At 41.6% G+C, this 17,846-nt stretch overlaps 1 protein-coding gene across 2 annotated transcripts in view; it reads left to right on the forward strand.

The window, feature by feature from the left end:
* BROX (BRO1 domain and CAAX motif containing) overlaps positions 1-17,846 on the forward strand; it is a 28,855-nt gene continuing 11,009 nt past the window's right edge. Inside the window, exons 1-8 of one of the 2 annotated variants that reach the window (XM_063124106.1) lie at positions 1-220; positions 604-678; positions 8,637-8,778; positions 8,913-9,019; positions 13,526-13,622; positions 15,288-15,383; positions 17,021-17,093; positions 17,232-17,337. In XM_063124106.1, coding sequence (XP_062980176.1) covers positions 8,678-8,778; positions 8,913-9,019; positions 13,526-13,622; positions 15,288-15,383; positions 17,021-17,093; positions 17,232-17,337 — 580 coding nt within the window. In that variant the 5' untranslated portion in view covers positions 1-220; positions 604-678; positions 8,637-8,677. Of the gene's footprint in view, positions 221-333; positions 679-8,636; positions 8,779-8,912; positions 9,020-13,525; positions 13,623-15,287; positions 15,384-17,020; positions 17,094-17,231; positions 17,338-17,846 lie in introns of those variants that run through there. The other variant, XM_063124105.1, reaches the window with a different exon arrangement.

Below are 17,846 nucleotides of genomic sequence, written 5' to 3' on the forward strand. Positions count from 1 at the left end.
CACACATCATGTCTTCGTTCCTCCTCTTGCACCTTCTCGCCCCTCTCGGCTCTTTCCCTTCCGTGGTGGGAGGAGAGGGAGGAAGTAACTCCGGAGTCCCTCGGAGAGAGAGCGAGAGAGCGGGCGGAGGAAGTGCTAAAGTGCTTAGCTGGCTAAGTGAGGCGGCAATCTGTACGCTTCCTTGGGAGGAAGCCCCAGCAAGCATAAGCCTTGCTTCCAAGTAAATGCGGCTTGAACCGAGGCGGCTAGGACAACCGGTCGGCTGTGGGGTGGAGTCTGGCTGGCCAGCAACGCAGCCTTAAAGCCCGTTGTTGACTCAAGAGTAAAGCTCCATTGCGGCCATTCGAAGTGTGTTTGGCCTTGCAGCCTGGGGATGGGATGGAGGGTGGAGGCCGTGAGGAGTTCCTTTTAGCGCACCTGAGGGGAATCGATGCGCGCGGGTGGGTCCGCTCCCTTAGCGATACTATCTGCTTTCGTGGCGCAGCCATTTCGTGCGCCATAGAGACGGGCGGAAGTGGAGGAGCTGTTGGTGCGCCTTGGAGTTTCTCCTCCACCCCCAGCTCTTTAATTATAGCTTTGTGTCTTTTCCTCCTCCACCCGCAGCAGGAAGTGGCTACCGTGGCAGCGGCGGCAGCAGGAAAGCCTCTTTGGAGAGAGAGACACAGAGAGGGAAGGAAGGTAAACAGAGCAGCCCCTCCCTGAGGAGAGGAGACAATAACGGGTGGGGGCTTTGGCCGAAGGCCGGAGATTTCCTTTGGGCCCATTTTGTACCCTTGTTTACGCGGGGTGGGTGGGGGTATTTTAACTTTCTGGCCTGGCTTGTGTCGAGTCGGAGGAGCCGAAATTATACTCGGCAGGGCCTAGAAGTCATAGGGGACACACAGGGTTCCTGAGCATGTACAGAAAGTTTAAAATCATAGGGCATATGTTCGCTTTTAAGCAAAGTATGGGAACCCTTTATGCTTCTTTTCCTGGCTGCCAAATTGGAGAGCGACTTTGTCTCAAGCCTGCTTTGGTAGGTCAGCGAACATCTATGGTGTGTGTGATGGTGAGGGGAGATAAACAATAGGTGCATTACTTTTCAAAACCTATGATGTTCTAGTTTGGGGCTGGGGCATGCAGCTGTCCCTGAATCCACTGGTATAGTGCTGGGGGGAGGGTGACCCTGTATGGGAGAGTTCAGGGGAAATTGGGGTTGGGGGTGCACTTCTGATGGTGCATCCCCCCAAATCCATTAAACTGTTTAGGGGTCGTCCTCCTTTACAACTTTCATTGAGTCAGTTGACTTGAGTTTTATTTATTTATTTCAAACATTTCTTGGCCACCTTTCAGGGAAGGAGCCTTCACAAGGTGGCTTACAACAATAAAATACATAAAAACAGTTACAGAAGTTACAGAACTCCCCCCCCCCCATGAAATTCCAACTTCCTTTTCTATCTAAAATACTAGGACAAAAGCATGTCCTGCAAGATATGTTGAGCCAATGAGCTGTTGGGACAGCCCCAGGGTTGTCATGACAGACATGAAGTTCTGATCAGGCTGTCCTAAAGTGACCCCAACTTGAATATTGAAATTGCTCAAGAAAAACACCCTGGGGTTTTCCAACACCACACCTTAAGACCACCTTGAGCAGGGAAGAACAATGGGGTGGCAGGCACACTAGCAGAATCCCTGATCTGTCTTTTCGGCCCAACAACAGGTATAAACAATCAAACCCTTGACAAACTGGTCTCCTGATGAGGAAGATAAAATTCTTATACATAATAGTGCCATCCCTTCCCTGACCTTCTAGCCATTGTGAGTAATGCACCACATACCTGGCTGGACAATGCTGGAAAAGATGCATTCCATCCACCCAGGTTTTTGTTATACACATCATCCCCTTCATCCATTATTAAATGGTGAATAACAGATATCTTGTAGAAGCATTCTGGCATTTGAAAGCAGCTCCTCAAGACCAGAAAGCAAGTTGAAAGGACAACGTCAAACCCTCTGGTTGAGGGGAGGTCCAAAGAGGGGACAGGTTTGTGATGTCTTATCACTCTTCTCCGTAACTGGCTTATCTAACTCCTATTGCCATAAATTCCTCTGCCCGTGACTACTGAAATACATGCAGCTCCTCCTAGCCAAATAACCTCACTTCCCAGGCACATACTGATGTGATGAGGTTAATGAGAGTTGTATTCCAGCAAATCTTGAGGGCACCAGATTAGGGAAATCTGGGAGAAGGATCATGAATTCTTATGGCAGGAAGCGTGTGTCACAGACACAGACCCTGTTCAGATGACACACTAAGCTGTGGTGGTTATGCATTTTGAGCTAAACATTATGGCTTAGTGCATCATGTGAACCATGACTTAGCATGTTGTGTGAACCATTCCTAACCATGGTGACTACATAACCACAGTTTAATTGTTGTTTATTCGTTCAGTCATTTCCGACTCTTCGTGACTTCATGGACCAGCCCACGCCAGAGCTTTCTGTCGGCCGTTGCCACCCCTACCTCCCCCAAGGTCAAGTCTGTCACCTCCAGAATATCATCCATCCATCTTGCCCTTGGTCGGCCCCTCTTCCTTTTGCCTTCCACTTTCCCTAGCATCAGCCTCTTCTCCAGGGTATCCTGTCTTCTCATTATGTGGCCAAAGTACTTCAGTTTTGCCTTTAATCCCTCAAGTGAGCAGTCTGGCTTTATTTCCTGGAGTATGGACTGGTTTGATCTTCTTGCAGTCCAAGGCACTCTCAGAATTTTCCTCCAACACCACAGTTCAAAAGCATCTATCTTCCTTTGCTCAGCTTTCCTTATGGTCCAGCTCTCGCAGCCATAGGTTACTACGGGGAATACCATTGCTTTAACTATGCGGACCTTTGTTGTCAGTGTGGTGTCTCTGCTCTTAACTATTTTATCAAGATTTGTCATTGCTCTCCTCCCAAGAAGTAAACGTCTTCTGATTTCCTGGCTGCAGTCAGCGTCTGCAGTAATCTTTGCGCCCAGAAATACAAAGTCTGTCACTGCCTCCACATTTTCTCCCTCTATTTGCCAGTTATCAATCAAGCTGGTTGCCATAATCTTGGTTTTTTTGAGGTTTAACTGCAACCCAGCTTTTGCACTTTCTTCTTTCACCTTTGTCACAAGGCTCCTCAGCTCCTCCTCGCTTTCAGCCATCAAAGTGGTGTCATCTGCATATCTGAGATTGTTAATGTTTCTTCCTGCGATTTTAACTCCAGCCTTCGATTCGTCAAGCCCAGCACGTCGCATGATGTGTTCTGCATACAAGTTGAATAGGTAAGGTGAGAGTATACAACCCTGCCGTACTCCTTTCCCAATCTTAAACCAGTCCGTTGTTCCGTGGTCTGTTCTTACCGTTGCTACTTGTTCGTTATACAGATTCCTCAGGAGGCAGACAAGATGACTTGGTATCCCCATACCACCAAGAACTTGCCACAGTTTGTTATGATCCACACAGTCAAAGGCTTTAGAATTGTCAATAAAACAGAAATAGATGTTTTTCTGGAACTCCCTGGCTTTCTCCATTATCCAGCGGATATTGGCAATTTGGTCTCTAGTTCCTCTGCCTTTTCTAAACCCAGCTTGTACATCTGGCAATTCTCGCTCCATGAATTGCTGGAGTCTACCTTGCAGGATCTTGAGCATTACCTTGTTGGCATGTGAAATAAGTGCCACTGTCCGATAGTTTGAACATTCTTTAGTGTTTCCCTTTTTTGGTATGGGGATATAAGTTGATTTTTTCCAGTCTGATGGCCATTTTTGTGTTTTCCAAATTTGCTGGCATATGGCATGCATCACCTTGACAGCATCATCTTGCAATATTTTAAACAGTTCAGCTGGGATACCGTCGTCTCCTGCTGCCTTGTTATTAGCGATGCTTCTTAAGGCCCATTCAACCTCACTCTTCAGGATGTCTATCTCTAACTCACTGACCACACCGTCTGAGCTATCCCCGATATTATTATCCTTCCTATATAGATCGTCTGTATATTCTTGCCACCTTTTCTTGATCTCTTCTGTTTCTGTTAGGTCCTTGCCATCTTTGTTTTTGATCATACCTATTTTTGCCTGGAATTTACCTCCGATGTTTCTAATTTTCTGGAAGAGGTCTCTTGTCCTTCCTATTCTATTGTCTTCTTCCACTTCTGCGCATTGCTTGTTTAAAAATAATTCCTTATCTCTTCTGGCTAACCTCTGGAATTTTGCATTTAATTGGGCATATCTCCCCCTATCACTGTTGCATTTTGCTTTCCTTCTTTGTTGGGCTACTTCCAGTGTCTCAGCAGACAGCCATCTTGCCTTCTTGGTTTTCTTTTTCTTTGGGACGTTTTTTGTTGCCACCTCTTGGACAATGTTGCAAACTTCTGTCCATAGTTCTTCCGGGACCCTATCTACTAAATCTAGTCCCTTAAATCTATTCTTCACTTCCACTGCATATTCATTAGGAATTCATTAGATAGCTCATATCTAACTGATCTGTGGGTCTTCCCTATTCTCTTTAGTTTGATTCTAAATTGTGCAATAAGAAGTTCGTGATCTGAACTACAGTCAGCTCCAGGTCTTGTTTTTACTGTCTGTATAGATGTCCGTGTTTCCAGATGAGGTTTTTATGTTGCTATGGCAGGATGACAGCAGCAAGCACACACAACCCTAAAAACAACTATAAACTTTAAGCTCTCAGCCAAACCTAAACCAGATCTGGGATCAATGAAGCTCATCATGTATTGCTAAATGCAATATGTGCATTTGGGTGGCGAGTGTGTGTGATTGTGATTGAAAAATATTTTAAAAAATATTGCTTTGTGTACCATTGATGTCCTTGGAAATCACCTGTCCTCTCTGGGTGGCCCCTGTTGCGCTGCCATACTATTTCACTGGATACATCTGCCTTTGTTAGTGGGAATTACATCTCATAGTTCTGTTCTGTATAAATATAAACATTTCAGTCAGGTTTCAGGCCTGGTTTTAGTATGGAAACTGCCTTGGTCACCCTGTCAGGAGAAAGACAGGAGAGTGTGACTCTGTTAATTCTCCTTGATCTCTCAGTGGCTTTCGATACCATCGACCATGGTATCCTTCTGGGACGACTGTCTGAGTTGGGAGTGGGAGGTACTGCATTGCAGTGGTTCCGCTCCGACTTGGTGGGTCAGCTCCAAAAGATGGTGCTTGGGGACATTGCTCGGCCCCGTGGATTTATTTCTTACCCGCCTCTCCCTTTGGATCGAGGCAGGGAACAACATTAATACAACAATACAATATAAATCAAATGCATAAAACTAATTAAAAGAGCATATAAAACTAATACAATATTAAAATAACCATCTGGGCATCTTAAAATTCTTAAGTTTAAAATTCATTTGGGTAGGCCTGCCAGAAGAGACTAGTCCTTATAGCTATTTTAAACTCGGAAAGAGTGTTAAATTGACGAATCTCCTCCAGCAGGCCATTCCACAGTCTGGGGGCAACCGAAGAAAAGGTCCTCTGGGTAACAGTTGTCAGCCTAGTTTTGGCTGACTGAAATAAATTCTCCCCAGAGGACCTGAGTGTGCAGGGCAGATTGTATGGGGGAAGGCGTTCCCGTAGGTAACCTGGACCCAAACCATGTAGGACTTTAAAGGTAATGACCAACACTATATACTTCGCCCGGAAACTAATTGGCATCCACCTTTGAAGATGGTTCAGAAGCTGCAGCTTGTGCAAACTGCGGCAGCCAGATTTATAACGGGAACCAGGAGGTTCAAACATGTAAGACCAACTCTGTCTGCTTGCATTGGCTGCCTGTATGCTTCCAAGCCTGATTCAAGGTGCTGGTTCTAACCTATAAAGCCTTACACAGCTTGGGACCACAATATCTGACGGAACGCCTTTCTCGACATGAACCTACCCGTACACTACGTTCAATATCTGAGGGCCTTGTCTGTGTGCCTACTCCGAGAAAGGCCCGGAAGACAGTAACAAAGGAGAGGGCTTCTCTGTGGCGGCCTCCCAATTATGGAATGATCGCCCCATCAAGGCCCGCTTGGCACCAACATTGCTATTTTTTTGGCACCAAGTTAAAAAAAATTCTTTTCCCAGGCATTTAGCAATATGTAATGAGCTTCATCAATCCAGGATCTGTTTTTATAATTGGTTATAAAGTTGTTTTTAGATGTATTCTTCTGTATATGTTGCATGTTTTTGTGGTTTTAAATTTTGTATATTGTTTTTAATTGTTTAATCTTTTGTAGACTGCCCAGAGAGCTATGGCGCAGTATAGAAATATAGTAGTAGTAGTAGTAGTAGTAGTAGTAATAATAATAATAATAATAGATAATAAGAATAAATGATGTAAGGTACCTCAGAATGTAATTTTAGGGAGAAAGTTGAGTTAATGGTAAAAGGTAAATAAAATAGAATGGTTTTAAAGCATAATAGTTTATCTGCCAGAGAATGAAAAGGTGAATAAAAAGTGGAGGCAAACATTTGAAGAGTGCAATCCTTTGCATGTTTAGACAGAAAAAGTCTTATGGTTCAAAGCATTCCCCAGCCAGCAGGGGGAATTGTAGAACTTTTTTTTCTATCTAAACATGCATAGGATTGCATCCTTACAGTTTGTATTTAACATTTCGTATATAATAGGGCTTATTGAGGATACAAACTTAGAATGTTTTGTAGAAATTCTTGGGAAATAGGCTATAGCATAAACTTATTAGTGGATTTTTAAACATTTTTACATTTTTTCATTTCATAGAAATTGTTACTGTCCAATTGCCTTGAGAACAATAGTGTTCTGCCCTTTTTAACAATACAAACTCACACAAGGGGGAAATGGTTACTGCAATGGAATAGGTCCTACAAGCTAAAAGTCTACTGCTTTGTGGATGCGGGGAGGTTTGTTGAATGATGGCTAACTAAAGCTACAGTCTTAGCATTAATCAATCCATTGTATTGTCATTGCAATAGTTTCTTAAAGAGCTGGTCTAATAAGGAAGAGTAGTGTGTGTGTGTGTGTGTGTGTGTATATATGTGTGTGTCTGTCTATCTATCTATCTATCTATCTATCTATCTATCTATCTATCAGCATTAAGCAGTAATAGTGAGCTATAATGTCCAGTTTGGAAAGGACAGCAATCATTTCTAAGATTCGCTTTTTTTGTAAAATCTATATTAGACACACAAGTGTGCTAGGATAGATCTTGGGCTCCACTTATGGTGGAAGTGATTTTTTTGCTGCAGCCTCTTGCGTGGCTGATCAGTCAAGATGCTTTTCAGTTTAAAATCAGCATGCCCGTTGAGCCATGTGAGAGGCTACAGTAGAAATTTCAAAGACATTTCCAACTGCATGTGTGGTTCCCCCTGTGCATATACACAAGCTTTCTAGGATCACAGCCCTTATTTATTTCTTCTACAGTTAGAAAAGCCTTTAGTCATGTTATTAGTTGTGCAAAATAAGCCTGTGGTGAGGGTTTTACTCTAAAGAACCTTGCTAAGAAATATCAGATGATGGTTAGCATTTATATTGTATATGTTTAGCGGGATGTGTTAGCCAGTTGAATCAAATGGAGTTTTGAGCTCAATGGAATTGATGTAAGTTCCTAACATTCTAAAAATCAGTGTACTCATCAAGAGAGAATAAAGGCAGATTCTAATTATAGAGGCACTTCCCCTGAATGCACTTTGTTTGGGACAGCTATTGTAAGGGCTATCCTACTTTTTACATTTTTGCAAAAGTTGGGCATTTTGTGTGTGAAATTATAGTAATTAGAAGGTTTGTTAGGATAATCACAATGACAATTTGAACAATCAACCTGTTTTAAATATTAGTTTAATTACATTGTGGCTCGATTCAGCTAGAAAATATTGAGCCAAATGGTTCATTAACCTGTTGTGGAAAGGAGTTGCTGTAATCTTCCATTACTTTATTGTGGGCTAAGCTTGTGAAAGGGCTGAAAGCTTTTTTTAAAATGTTAGCCTCCCATTTGAACAAATTAGTGTAGGAGTTGGTGTGAAACATATCTGCCCTGAATGATCAAGTTTTACTAGTTCTAGCAAGTATTTCTGACACCAGATGAAAATCCTTCTGGACTATAGTGACCTCACAAATACAAAAAAAAGCTAGTTAATAATGGCTCCATTGATAGAAATTCTGAGTAGCAAATCTATTTGATGGAGATGTATGTATGAGTGCCATGCACTTCTTGACTCTCAAAAGAGGGTATTATAACTTACCCATGAAGTTAAGGTCATTGTACTCATTGTACTCAATAAAGTATTATAATATACCTAGTTTACAAGAATTGGAATGAAGATGATATTTTAAGAAAAATCATTTAGGGTTTTAAAATTATAACACACTACACATTTGCAATCTTACTCATTCCTGTAGTACGTTTCTGCTGCAGTGATCATGACTGTTACATCTCATACTGACATTAGATATACAATAACATTTTACATAGTGTAAACCTATATGTGTTTACTCAGAAGTAAGGTGCACTGTATATAATGGGGCTTACTCCCTAGTAAACTTGTCTAAGATTGTAGCTTTATTTTTTCCTGCAATGAATGGAGTTTTTTTCAAGCTATTAGATGCTTTTATTTTTGGACTTGTATGTATGTGTATAATATATAACTTGCTTTGCTATTTTAGGGTTGCTGTAGTTCAAATCCTGTAGGAAGTTTTCAAGAGAAATGACTCACTGGTTTCATCGAAACCCTCTGAAGGGTACAGCTCCTGTCTCATTCAATTACTATGGGGTAGCCACCACTCCAGCTGCAACAAAGATTTGCAAGTAAGTGATTCTAAAAATGTGTGGGTTTATAAATATACATTTACAAATAGTGAAGTAAGAGACAACAGTTCTACTAAATAATTGACTGCCTTTGAACTGTGTTTTTTTGGTTATTTGTGGCTTTTTTAATACAGTGATTTAAGGTCATCACGAACACGACTCCTGGAGCTTTTTACAGATTTGAGTTGCAATCCTGATATGATGAAAAATGCAACTGATTCCTATTTTTCACTTTTGAAAGGTAAGAGATCAATACGACATAATTGCTTTGGATTTACTGTTAACTTGTTTAAATAAAAAATGGATCCCAGAAGCCTCTGAAAATTCTGTGCCAGGTTCTTTGTGATGCAGTTTCTCTGTGCTGTGGCTGTAGAGGGCTCGAAGTAGATACAACAGAGTGGAAATGGGACATAGGGGGATATCAGTGGGCCAGAAGCTGTCTCATTGACTCAGTAACATGGTTTGGAAGACTTGACAGCTTACAGTGGCTTAGTTTACCTGCAAGGGTTGTTGCATCATGCTGGGTGCCCCCAGGCTTGTTACGTCATGTGAACCCAGGCAGCAGGGTTATTTGAAAGTTAGACAACCCTCAAACAAGCCCTGCATCTGGGGTTCGCACAACACTGTAAGCTGAGCACGGCACCAGGTACAAAGCAATAGCCCCCATGAGGAAATTAAACCACAGTGGGTTGTCATGATGTGTCAACAGGCCCACTGTGTTTGATACATGCAGGAAATAGTTGAAAAATGGTTGCAAGTCTGTGCATACCTGCGGTCTCCATTGGCACCTATGAGTACAAACGTACCTGCATACACCTCTTGGCATCCCGCAGGCTCCCTGCCCCTTCTCATTTTATATGCATATACTGGGACGTTAGAATGCTGCAAAGCAAAGTGCTGCCCTGCAGACCCCACCTCTGCCTTGCACTTAGATTCTTGAGCAAGTTACTTTTATTTTAGTCTTACCAGGTTTCCTTCTGGGAAATTAATGTTTTCTGACCAGCCATGCCCATCATGGCAACCATTTTATAAATGATCACACCTCTTGCCATAGCAGCCATTTTGTGAGCGGGCCCTTGATACTCTCAACATTTCAAATATGCCCACTGACCCAAAACTTTTGGGGCCCTTAATGTATATCTTAACTTCAATAGTTTTCCACTAATTTTTTTCTGTAACATATAGCTAATAATATCAGATTATTTATAAAGCTTCCAGATAACAAGCAAGATTTACAGTGCAATCCAGTGCATGTCTAATCAGAAGTAAGGCTCACTGACTGCAGTAGGACTCACTTCCAGCTAAGTGCACATAGGATTTGCAGCATTAGATTGCAATCCTATACACATTTACCTGAGAGTAAGCCCGTTAGACTTACTTCAGAATAAATATATATAGGATTCTGCTGCTATTTGAGTAACAGAAAGGTGAAGTGACCTTTCTTTTAACTCAGAAAAGGAGTTACGGAACTGTGAGTTCTCCTAGTCCCCAAATTACTCACTTTTGTTTGCTTCTGCAAAAGCATGGATGTGTAGAGAATTCCAGGGGTACCAAATATTACCTAGCAGCCCAGCCTCTATATATCTATCCTTGCCACCAATCCACCCACACTCCCACAGTAGAAGAAAAAAAAAATCCCCACCTACCTTTCAAGCTCTCTTTGTTTGCTAGAGGGCACAAGGAAGAGGAAAATGCTTTTCTGAATTGCAGAAAGCTTTGCATAAGGTCAGAAAAAGTAGACTTGGTTGTTTTTTGCAAATCAGAAAAGCCTTTGCCTCTCCCTTCAGCCCTCTACCAAGCATGGCAGACTGGAAGAAGAGGCAAGGTCTTACAGGAAGCTTTGGAAAGAGGAGAAACAGCAGTCACTTCTTTGTCTATTTCTCTAACGCTTCCTGCAAATGATAGAAGACCCACCTCTCCCTCAGGACCTCTAAGCATAGAGAACTGATGGATAACCTTTATCGAGAGAGGGACAGAGGGAGTGCAACTCCATTAATTCTGCTTTATCTCTCATCGGCTTTTGATACCATCAACTATGGTATCCTGGATTGATTCCATGGGATTTGCATCGGAGGCACTGTGCTACAGTGGTTCCGGTCCTACCTACGGGGCCATTTTCAGATGGTAATACCATTCCTCGGCCCCTTGGCAATTGAGCTATGGGGTTCCTCAGGTCCCCATCTTGTCCCCAATGTTGTTTAACATCTATATGAAGCCACTGGGAGCGGTCATTAGGGGATTTGGTGCTAAATGCCATCAATATGCGGATGTCATGCAGCTCTATCTCCCTGTGATAACTGAATCATGTGAGGAGGCTGTGCAGGTCCTGGACCGATGCCTAGACTCAATAATGGGCTGGATCAGGCCCAATAAACTGAAACTGAATCCTGGCAAGACAGAAGCCCTGTGGGTGAGTGGTTCCTAAGTCCAGGAGATAGGCTCATTGCCTGTTCTGGATGGGGTTGCACTCCCTCTGAAAGATCAGGTTCATAGTTTGGAGGTACTCTTAGATCCATCGCTGTCACTGGAGGCTCAAGTGGCTGCGGCAGCTCGGAGTGCCTTTTACCAACTTCTTCTTATTATTATTATTTATTTATTTATTTATTTATTTATTTATTTATATAGCACCATCAATGTACATGGTGCTGTACAGAGTAAAACAGTAAATAGCAAGACCCTGCCGCATAGGTTTCACCAGCTACGGCCTTTCCTGCACAGGGATAGTTGCCACGGTGGTACAGGCATTAATAACCTCAACCCTGGATTACTGCAATGTGCTCTGTGTGGAGCTGCTCTTAAAGCTTCTCCAGAAGTTGGAGCTACTGCAGAATGCAGCAGATCGGCCTTTGTCGGGAGCTTCCCCTTTCCAGCAAGTAACTCCTTTGCTGAGGGAACTGCACTGGCTGCCTATTCACTACCTGGCCATGTTTAAGGTTCTTGTACTAGTATACAAAGCCCTAAACAACTTGGGACCAGGATACCTGAGAGAGTGCCTTCTCCCCTATCAACCTGCCCAGTTACTGAGTTCATCTGAGGACATGCTCCTGGTGGTTCCACATAGACCTATCATCCGAATGGAGTCTATTTATTTTTATTTATTTATTTAATTACATTTATATACCACCCCACAGCTGAAGCTCTCTGGGCAGTTCACAAAAGCTAAAAACAGTAAACATTAAAAGTATACAAAATTTAAAAACCATCAGAGACATAAAAACAACAGTATAAAAACAGCAGCATCTATTTAAAACAACAATTCTGGGGTCCATTAAAAACAAACTTAGCATTCAATGCCATTAAATGCCTGGGAGAAGAGAAGAGTCTTGACCTGGCGCCTGAAAGATAACAATGTTGGCGCCAGGTGAGCCTCATCAGGGAGATCATTCCACAGTCGGGGGGCCACCACCGAAAAGGCCCTCTCCCTTGTTGCCATCCTCCAAGCTTCCCTCGGAGTAGGCACTCGGAGGAGGACCTTAGATGTTGAACGCAGTGTACGGGTAGGTTCATGTCGGGAGAGGCGTTCCATCAGGTATGCTGAAAGGAAGAGCCTTCAGTGTGGTGGCCTCCCTCCTAAGGAATTCCCTGCCTTTGGAGGTCAGGCAGGCACCAACTTTATATTCCTTCCAGCGCCTCCTGAAAACATCGTTGTTCCAGGAAGCCTTCCCTTGATGACCAGCTGCAGTTGATTTGCATTTTGTTTCTTTTAAAAATGTACTTTTAATGTGTTTTTATTCTGTAGTTATTCTTATTTTATTTGTCCACCGCTCCGAAATTCTGAATGGGCAGGGGAATATAAATATTGTAAATAAATAAATAGAACTGGGGTCTTGCCTCACTTCCTCAGAGGCAAGGATAAGGATAGAATTAGTGAGAGAAATCCCTGCTTTTCTGTTCTTCTTTAAAAAGCTGCACTGCCATGAACACTCGTCCGTGGTGGTGACAAGTGGCATTATTGATGCCTGTGTATACGCATACAGTTTCACTCATGAATACATTAGTATTGGCATGTGGCTTCATGCTGAGTTAGCAGGAGGAAGAGCTCATATCTTCCAGCCCCTTTCCTTGCAAACAGGTATTCTTGTTGCCACAAGTTATTTGAGACATTTGTTTCCCCCACTCCCCCATTATCAAGTTTAAAATGTCATGTTGAATGGGGAAAATAACAAACTTATTGCTGGTGTTATAATACCGTGTTGTAATCGGCATCTTTGTCCCGAGGCCAGGCACTTGATATGTTCTGTCAGCATTTCCCATTTGTCCTTTACTTATATGCCAGGCAGTTATAATCTTTTGAGCATCTTGAAATGGAAAAACTTACGCTTGTACCTATGTGGTTATCTATGGCGTCTTGAGCAATGTCAGTTGATAGCAACTGCTATTTCTGCCAGGGTCTTTTACGTCTTTTATGCATTGCTGCAAGTCTGTTGAATGCATTTAACTCAATGTCATAGACTCCATTCTCCTGTTAATACATGTATAGCATTTTTTAAAAAAACCCCACAATTGAGACCTGCAAAAAATGTTGCAATGCGGAGTGTTTCTGTTTAGGGTGCCAGCAGCCATATTCCAGAATATGTCATTCCATTCCATATGTGAAAATAATAGCAGTATTTTGTGTGCGTGAAAAATAAATGCAGATATAAAGCTGAGAGACTTGAACATATTGTAGAGACAACACAAATGTTGAGAATCAAGCTGATAATTTTGAAATTGCCTTTCATTTGTCATTGTGTTATTGTTTTAACAGGTTTTATAGTTTCGCTGGATGACTCTTCACAGGACAGCAAGCTGAGATACATTCAGAATTTTAAGTGGACGGACACCTTGCAAGGACACGTACCAAGGTATACGTGCATTATGATTTTCAGGACTATTGTGAGCAAATCTTCCTAGACAATAGTATAAATAGTAAATAACATAATAGATTACCAAGTAGACCATATGGCGTCACCAGGCCCCATTTTCATTGTTTCTTTCACAAAAACGAAGGGCCTGCTTATAACAAAAAGTGTATCTTATCATCTTTAATTTCACTCCATGCTCAGTGGAAGTCTTGTAGCTTGAATCCTTTGCATGCATACCTTGGAAGTAAGTCCCACTGAGTTCAACAGGGCTTACTCCTATACCACAGGACTATGCAGTGAAAAATGGTGTATTTGGATTTTTAACAAGCACTGAACCTTTTATCAAACTCCATCTTTCTGTGAATCTTGCTTTTATTTTTCTTTAACATATTTCTAGTCCTTGTGATTGCCATACAATTTGAAATTTATTTGAAACCAAATGGTGTTTTAAGCAGAGCTTTAGTACTGTGATCAGCTTCCTTAGGATTTATTTATTTATTTATTTTGGCTGATACTGTTAACCTATATCAAGGGTCTTATTTCTCTCCTTTCTTCTCCTGTTACATCTCTTTCTAAGTAATCCAAACGCTTTGAAGACTTGAAAGTTAAATGATAAAATTAAATGATAAAATTATGCAAATCAAATATATCTGATGTTTTAATAAAAGTTATTAGTCATGGTAGCTAAACTGGGGCAAAGGGGCTGTCTTCATGCCCAACTTTTAGGCTACCTGCAAGCATTGGTCTGTCCATTCTTGCAAACAGGATGTCCGACCAGATGAAACCTTTGTCTGAGCTCTTATATCATGTCAATTTACTTAATGGGCATTATGCTGTTACTGCTATGTGTAGTTGCTGTTGCTTTCCTTTTTTGTCAAATAGTCCATATAGCCCCAAATATCAATGATCAAAGAAAAATACTGCAATTAGGTAAATTGGTGCTTGGAAACAAAAATATAAGCTGATTTCCCCCCCCCCCCCCCCCCGCCACACACACACCCCTTTATATGATTTAGTCTTTCGTAATACCTGCATCTCTTTGGGATTTATGTGAGTGACCTATAAAAAAAAGCTCTTGCATGGCAGTATAAGCCCAGACAAATGAAAATTAATCAACATGAACCTCAGCCTTGCGTTGAGCATGAATATTTCTGCATAAGAGAAGCTTCCATTTCTATGAAAATATTGTGACTTGTTCATTTTCGACTGCTCAATGGAAAACTTTAAAAGTTCTGTAGTAACTGCTACTTTTGTGCTTTCATTTTGCTGGGGAGGTATTAATGGAGACTTGGATTATGTACAAAAGTTATGCTTCAGCCAGTCATTTCTTCAGGCTAAAACAAAGCATGAATTGTTTTGACAAAACAGTTGTCCTTTTCAAGCTGTTAAAAATCTCTGTGAAGAACATGCGTTTGAATACTTTGTGACTTGCTCACATGTTTTGGGATGGGAGAATGAGAAAAGGGAACTAAAACACAGGCTTTTTGTGCTAACACTACAATCCTAGACTGATTTACCTGGGAGTAAGCCCCACTGAAGTCAATGGCAGTTCTGAATAGATATGGATAGGGTTGTGCTGTAAGTCTCTGAAAGATAGATGGAGTTGTTCTTGTTATGGTTCAGAAATAGGTTTCAAATAATAGTTTTTTCTTCTTTTTCCCTTAGTGCCCAGCAAGATGCTGTGTTTGAACTAATTTCCATGGGATTTAATGTGGCTTTGTGGTACACTAAATATGCATCAAGGTTGGCTGGAAAAGAAGAGTAAGTATTTTCACTTTTTTTTGTTTTTGTTTTAATCATAATTTCTTATTAGAAGACTAGCTACTGTTCCTGTGCAGGATTGGATGCGCCTAAGCCCATTGAAATAGGAGAGCAAAAGACATTTCTAGTTATGACATGCACATTTCTTAGTCCAAGCAATATAGAGCCCAGCCTATGCTTGCTTGGAAATGTCCCACCGAGTTGCAGAGGATTGCAGCATTGAAAGTACAAAGAAGCTTGGACTTTTGAAACCTAGCTTCTTCATACTTGCATTACATATTACCTGTTCATGCAGCCCACTATGGAAGTGCTACAAGGCAGCGCAGATGTCCTTGCTCCCATTCTGAAATGGCTTCCTTATGTGCTGCTCCTACACTGGTAGTAGCTTCTCCTCTGTGTTGAAACAGCTAGGCTACTTGGCTCTGGCTACCCCCACAGTAGAGGTAGAAGGGGGTGAGAAGTTTTCTTGTATTGATGCTGCAACCATGTTTGCTTTATTTGGAAGATTTATAACCTGCCTTTTAATACATTGATTCTGAAAGCAGAGTACAACAATTAAATTCACAAAATACAGTCCAAAAACATTAATTAAAGCAACAGACAGCACTGAGTGAAAAACGGTATTCCGTAGCCTATAAAGCATGTGGGTTTAAATTCAAGGTGCTAATTTTGATCTGCAAAGTTCTGTATGGGTTGAGACCAGGGGATCCGAAGGGCTGCTGCTCCTATCTGAGCCTGCGACCTCTCTAGAATCTTGGTCAGAAGCCCATCTTAAAACGCCTTGGCCTTCAGAGGTTTCAATAGTTGGTGTCCAGATAGGGTCTTCTCAGTTGCTGCATTCCAATTGTGGAACACTTGGCTGGCACCTTCCTTTGGTAGCTTTTAGATGTCAATGAAGACAGTCTTCTCCTATGTTTTTAATGGGTAAGGTATGTTATCTTTTATGCTCTCCTGCTGCTTTACAGTCCCATCTTAGAATCGTGCTGTCCAGTTAGTTTTATGAATGGAAATATAGGCTAGTGTTTCAATATTTGTGGTGGTGCACACACATATAAAAGCTGTGGTTGTTGCCCTGAGTTGGCTAGAGTTTCTAATTGGGCAGGGACCATAGCTCGTACTAGAGCATGTGTTTTGCATAGAGAAATCCCAGGTTCAATCCCTGACATCTCAGGTGGTAAGTGATGAGAAAGACATCTACCTGACAGCTGCTGCCAGTGAGTACAGACTATACTGACCTACATTTCCTAATTTCTTCTGATTCCCTAGACTGTTCTAAACATTTAAAGTAGCGTTTTATCCAGTGATCAGTCCTGAAATAGAGTGGTACAATACGCCAGGTGAATACTTTTCATTTCTCCCAGGCATTTTAAAGTTGTTTTCAGTTTTTATAGAGTTTAGTTTTTTTAGATTTTATATATTTTATTCCTGTGCTGTTTTGTATTGGATTTTCTTTTTATTGCTTTTGTAAACTCCCCAGAGAATGTTTGTTATTGGGAAGATTAAAAATAAAATAAAATAAATAAATAGGAACTTTGTTAATGAGAATCCTGGCAAATTTGAGGTTAAATGTGAGAGTATTTATGTGACATTTAATTTAATTGGTGAGTTGCAGTACTAATACATTGCTAATCCTTCAGCATAACAGAAGATGAAGCAAAAGACGTCCACCGAAGTATGAAAACAGCAGCTGGAATTTTCAAACACTTAAAGGTAGGGCTACTCCACATATCCTTCCTGAATGTTTAGATTGACTGCAAGGCTAATATGTACTGATCTAATGGGTGCTGTTCCATGGTCTATGTATGTACATATCTCCAGATGCATTGCATCATTATTATTTTTCCTTAGGAGAGTCACATCCCTAAATTGATCACTCCTGTAGAAAAAGGAAGAGATTTAGAAGCTCGGCTTATAGATTCCTACATTATTCAGTGCCAAGCTGAAGCGCAAGAAGGTATTAATACAATTTTTAATGGCTCTCTTTCTCTGGATTACTTTAGCTATTTGTTCTACTTGGGAAGTTAGAGTCGTATGTGATTGGCTCAGTTCAGACACTCAGCGGTTGAGCTTTTAGGAGTACTCCCCACACAACATGTTCTAACGCCGCCACTGTTGTGTGACTGTGGGCTACCATGAAGTTGAGTACAATCCATCGTGATGTTTGAGAGTTCCTCAACTGCTCTCTCCTCCCCTGATCCTCCCGATGATAACGCATCAGCCTTTGCTGCAAAAAAACAATCCCAGTGGTTCTCCTTGAGCAGCATTCGCTCCTTTTGCCATTCTTGCCCAGGAACTCTGTAGCCAGTGGGAAAAGTGAACTCAGCGCCACAGAAAACTCCATGGATCCCGCCACGCAACACAACGGTTGTGCAGGAACTCTCCTCTGCACAGCATGGATATTCAGCATGGAGTGTTTTCCAAAAAAACCTCCACCGTTGCGTGGAGTTTTCCTGCCAGACAACC

Source organism: Elgaria multicarinata, chromosome 4 (genome assembly GCF_023053635.1).
Source record: "Elgaria multicarinata webbii isolate HBS135686 ecotype San Diego chromosome 4, rElgMul1.1.pri, whole genome shotgun sequence".
Taxonomy (NCBI): domain Eukaryota; kingdom Metazoa; phylum Chordata; class Lepidosauria; order Squamata; family Anguidae; genus Elgaria; species Elgaria multicarinata.